This window comes from Triticum urartu, chromosome 7, assembly GCF_003073215.2.
Source record: "Triticum urartu cultivar G1812 chromosome 7, Tu2.1, whole genome shotgun sequence".
Lineage (NCBI taxonomy): Eukaryota > Viridiplantae > Streptophyta > Magnoliopsida > Poales > Poaceae > Triticum > Triticum urartu.
The window spans coordinates 493,376,842-493,380,506 of record NC_053028.1 but is presented as its reverse complement, the minus strand read 5'-3'; the positions used below and the strand labels follow the sequence as shown (position 1 = coordinate 493,380,506).

Sequence of the window (3,665 nt, the reverse complement as noted above, 5' to 3'; positions counted from 1 at the left end):
TTGAAGGCTGAAGCCAAAGATCCCTTAATGGTTCATCATCAGCCCTTAACAAGGTTCACGTCGTGGATATTTGCGTTGCTGCTTGTCTTGCCCTTAATGAAAGGTGCAGCATGCTCGAAAGGAAGCTTATTTTGGTTCCGGATTGTGTATTTCATCGACAATTAATTCGGCATCTAATCTTGTGTTCATCGAGTTGATCCAATAACCCATGATTTGTGCAGAAAATTGAGATACCATCAGCAATTAGTTTAACCCAGCAAAGACTGAAAGAACTCGTAACTGGAGTGCTCATGAGAAGAAAACCACTTATTAACCTTGAAACCTGTAACCTGTCAATTGTACTCGTGAACGATAATCGCCACTAATCTTACACAGTACTACTATTAAAAGGCAGCTAAGCAAAGATGATCCAAGAACAATGGCGATTAAGCGAAGCTCGGCCTGCCCTGCCCTGGACTAATGAGGCTGTGGTGCAGCGGAGGGCATCTTGTCGGCGTGGCGGCGCACGTTGTCCCGGAGGCGCTGGAGCGCCCTGGCGAACACCGGCAGCTCCGCCTCCCCGAGCGCCTCCACGTCTGCCTCCCACCAGAAGCGCTTCCCCGCCTGCGTCTGCACCTCCACCACCTTCTTCCCGACGGCGCTCATCCGCTCGGCCTCCGCCGCGACCTCCAGGCCCTTGGCCCCCGTCTCCCGGCACAGCGCCTCCAGGGCCTCCCACTCCACGTCGTCGGCGGCAGGAACAGGAGCAAGGGCGTCGCCGTCGACGTCGGCGCAGGCCAGGACGGCGTCGGCGGAGGGGCTGCCGAAGGCGAACGCCTTGCCGGCCTCGGAGAAGACGACGATGGCGAGGCTGGCGCGGCAGAGCAAGGCGAGCTCCGCGGCCTTCTTCCAGAGCCCGGACTTTCGCTTGGAGAAGGTCACCTGCCGCGACTCCTTGTCCTCCACCCGGCGGTTCTCCCTGCGCTGCCGTCCCTTCGTCTTCTTGCCAAGCGGCGGCAGCGTCGTGGTCGCTCGCTCAACTACGGGGAGGAGACGCGGCGGCTGCGTCATGGTCGCTCGCTCAACGAGGGAAAGGGAACGCGGCGGCGACGGGTGCTGACTCTCTCTCTGTCTTGCTTGAGCCTCTCTCTTACGGCGGCGACGGGCACTCAACCTCCGAACTGCGACGCCAAGAACGAACGGCGAAAGGGGAATATAAGGAGGGAAAGAGATGGCGGCGGATCAACTCGGGTCCGGGTTGGGTTGGAGACGCGGCAAATTTTTGGAAACCGTCCGCACAAACAAGGAAGGAGAAGGCGGCGTTTGGAAGGGGATCCGTGTGATGCTCGGATTTGGGAAAGGAAAAAGATTTGGCGCGTCCCCTGTTCGATCTGCCGCCACGTGTCCCTGCTCGGCATCCGGTGCATCACCGCGCACCATGCGCTCCTGGCTTCCTCCCTCAGCTCCATCGTGAATCGCGTCCACTCACCTCGGTCCTAGGCTCGCAACCGCAACGCGGCGCGGCGAGCGAAACAACAGCATCGGGATGAAGTTTGTGTACGCCATAAAAAATTGTAAGCATGCACCGAATTTCCATTGGCCGCCATAATGAAAAATCACCGCACCTAAGCAGCATGGAAGCCAACAGTTCGAGTACTAAAAAAGGAAAAATTTTGCAGCATGCTCTCAATCATTTTATTTTTTGCGGGGTAGCATGCTCTCAAAACGTTGCAGCAGACACTACAAGTCATCGTAGCACGTCCCATGTGTTTGTGTGCAGCAAAACACACGAGGTTAATTCGTTTCAAAATAACACTTGTGGCCTACGAATGTTTTCACACAATAAAGAAAAAAAGGAGTGGTAAAGAGGGTATATGTGCCATCAAACTGGATATGCATAAAGCGTATGACCAAGTAGAGTGGTCCTTTTTGAAGGAAATAATGCTAATATTGGGATTCAAAGAGAAGTCGGTAGATTTAGTTATGCAATGTGTATCCTCTGTGGAGTACCGGGTTCGTTTTAATAATAAAGAGATTGAGAGATTTAAACCTACTAGAGGTCTGAGGCAGGGAGACCCCCTCTCCCGTACTTATTCTTGTTATGCACACAAGGGCTGACCGCTCTACTAGCTAATGCAGAGGAGAATGGTAATATTTCCGGAGTTAAGGTCTGCAGAGATGCCCCATTGATTTCAAACCTTTTATTTGCCGACGATTCTTTGATCCGTATGAAAGCAAATGCTATGAATGCAGAGACGTTAAAATTAGTATTGGACTCTTATTGTGCTACCTCAGGGCAATTGGTGAGTGTTGAAAAATCTAGTATTTTCTTCAGTCCCAATACGAAAGTAGAAGATAGAGCGCAAATCTGCACAACACCGAATATTATGACTGAAGCCCTCAATGACAAATTTTTGGGTTTACTTGCAAATGTGGGCATGGACAAAAGTGATTGCTTCCGATTCCTAATTGATCGCATTATTACAAAAATTAGTGCATGGAAGGAGAAGTTGTTATCCGCGGGAGGAAAGGAAATTCTACTTAAATCTGTTGTTCAAGCTATCCCAACTTATGCTATGTCCGTCTTTAAAATTCCTAAAAAAATATATAAAGAAATCATTGACGCGGTGTGTCCTAGATCTCGGGACGAGATCCTTTCGTAGTGGTGGAGTGTTGTAACACCCCGGATATGATTTACCCAATATGTAATCCAACTCTTGCCTTTCCGGCGTTAAGTTATTTTATTTTCTCGGTTCGGGTCTTTGTCTCCGTGTGTTGTTGTTGTTGTTGTTGTTCATGCATCTCATATTCATGTCATCATGTGCATTGCATTTGCATACGTGTTCATCTCATGCATTCGAGCATTTTCCCCGTTGTCCGTTTTGCATTCCGGCGCTTCGTTCTCCTCCGTGGTCATTTCTACCTTTGTTTCGTGTGTGGGGGTTAAACATTTCCAGATTGGACCGATACTTGCCAAGCGGCCTTGGTTTACTACCAGTAGCCCGCCTGTCAAGTTTCGTACCATTTGGACTTCGTTTGATGCTCCAACGGTTAACCGAGGGTCTGAGAAGTCCTCGTGTGTGTTGCAGCCCAACACCCCTACATTTTAGCTCAAAACCCACCAAAACCTTCTCCAACATCTAGAGCGTTCGATCACGATCGCATGGCCGAAAACCGCATCTCATTTGGACTCTCCTAGCTCCTCCTATGCCTATAAATAGAACCCCCTCCTCAAATCCCGGGTCTCTTCTCCCCCTAACCCTAGAAATCCTCCTCGCGCCGCGCCGGAAATGTCCGCGCCGCCGCCCGCGGCCACTGGCAGAGCGCCACGTGGCGCCGCCAGCGCCTCCACCGCCGTGGCCCGCCCGGCCCGCGGGAGGCCCTCCCGGGCCCAGCCGCCAGTGCCGCCCCGCGCCTCCTCTTCTCCGACGCCGTCCGTCGCGTCCGCCGTCACCGGCCGGACCTCGCCCCGGCCGCCACAACAGCTCGCCGGAGCCAGCCGCCCCACGGCCCTCGCTGCCATCGCCGGCCGGAGCCGCCGCCCTCGCCGGATCGGGACGAGAAGGGGCCGGATCCGCCCCTTCCCGGCCTCCCCCTCGACTTCCCTCGCGGAGCCGCCGCCACCTCGCCGGAGTTCTGCCTCGGTTCGCGCGCCGGTGTAGAACCCTAGATCTGAGAAGGGTTGA

General features: G+C 53.5%; 1 protein-coding gene across 1 annotated transcript; it reads right to left on the bottom strand.

Moving 5' to 3' along the window:
- Nucleotides 1-328: 328 nt before the first annotated feature.
- LOC125524953 (agamous-like MADS-box protein AGL61) lies at nucleotides 329-1,099 on the bottom strand. Its single transcript, XM_048689980.1, has one exon. It carries the CDS (start codon nucleotides 1,048-1,050, stop codon nucleotides 457-459), a length of 594 nt encoding a protein of 197 aa, XP_048545937.1. The 5' UTR covers nucleotides 1,051-1,099; the 3' UTR covers nucleotides 329-456.
- Between the last annotated feature and the right edge of the window lie 2,566 nt (nucleotides 1,100-3,665).

Bases quoted from the DNA above. Each gene is read 5' to 3' on its own strand.
- LOC125524953 (XM_048689980.1), bottom strand. From the start codon at position 1,050: ATGACGCAGCCGCCGCGTCTCCTCCCCGTAGTTGAGCGAGCGACCACG.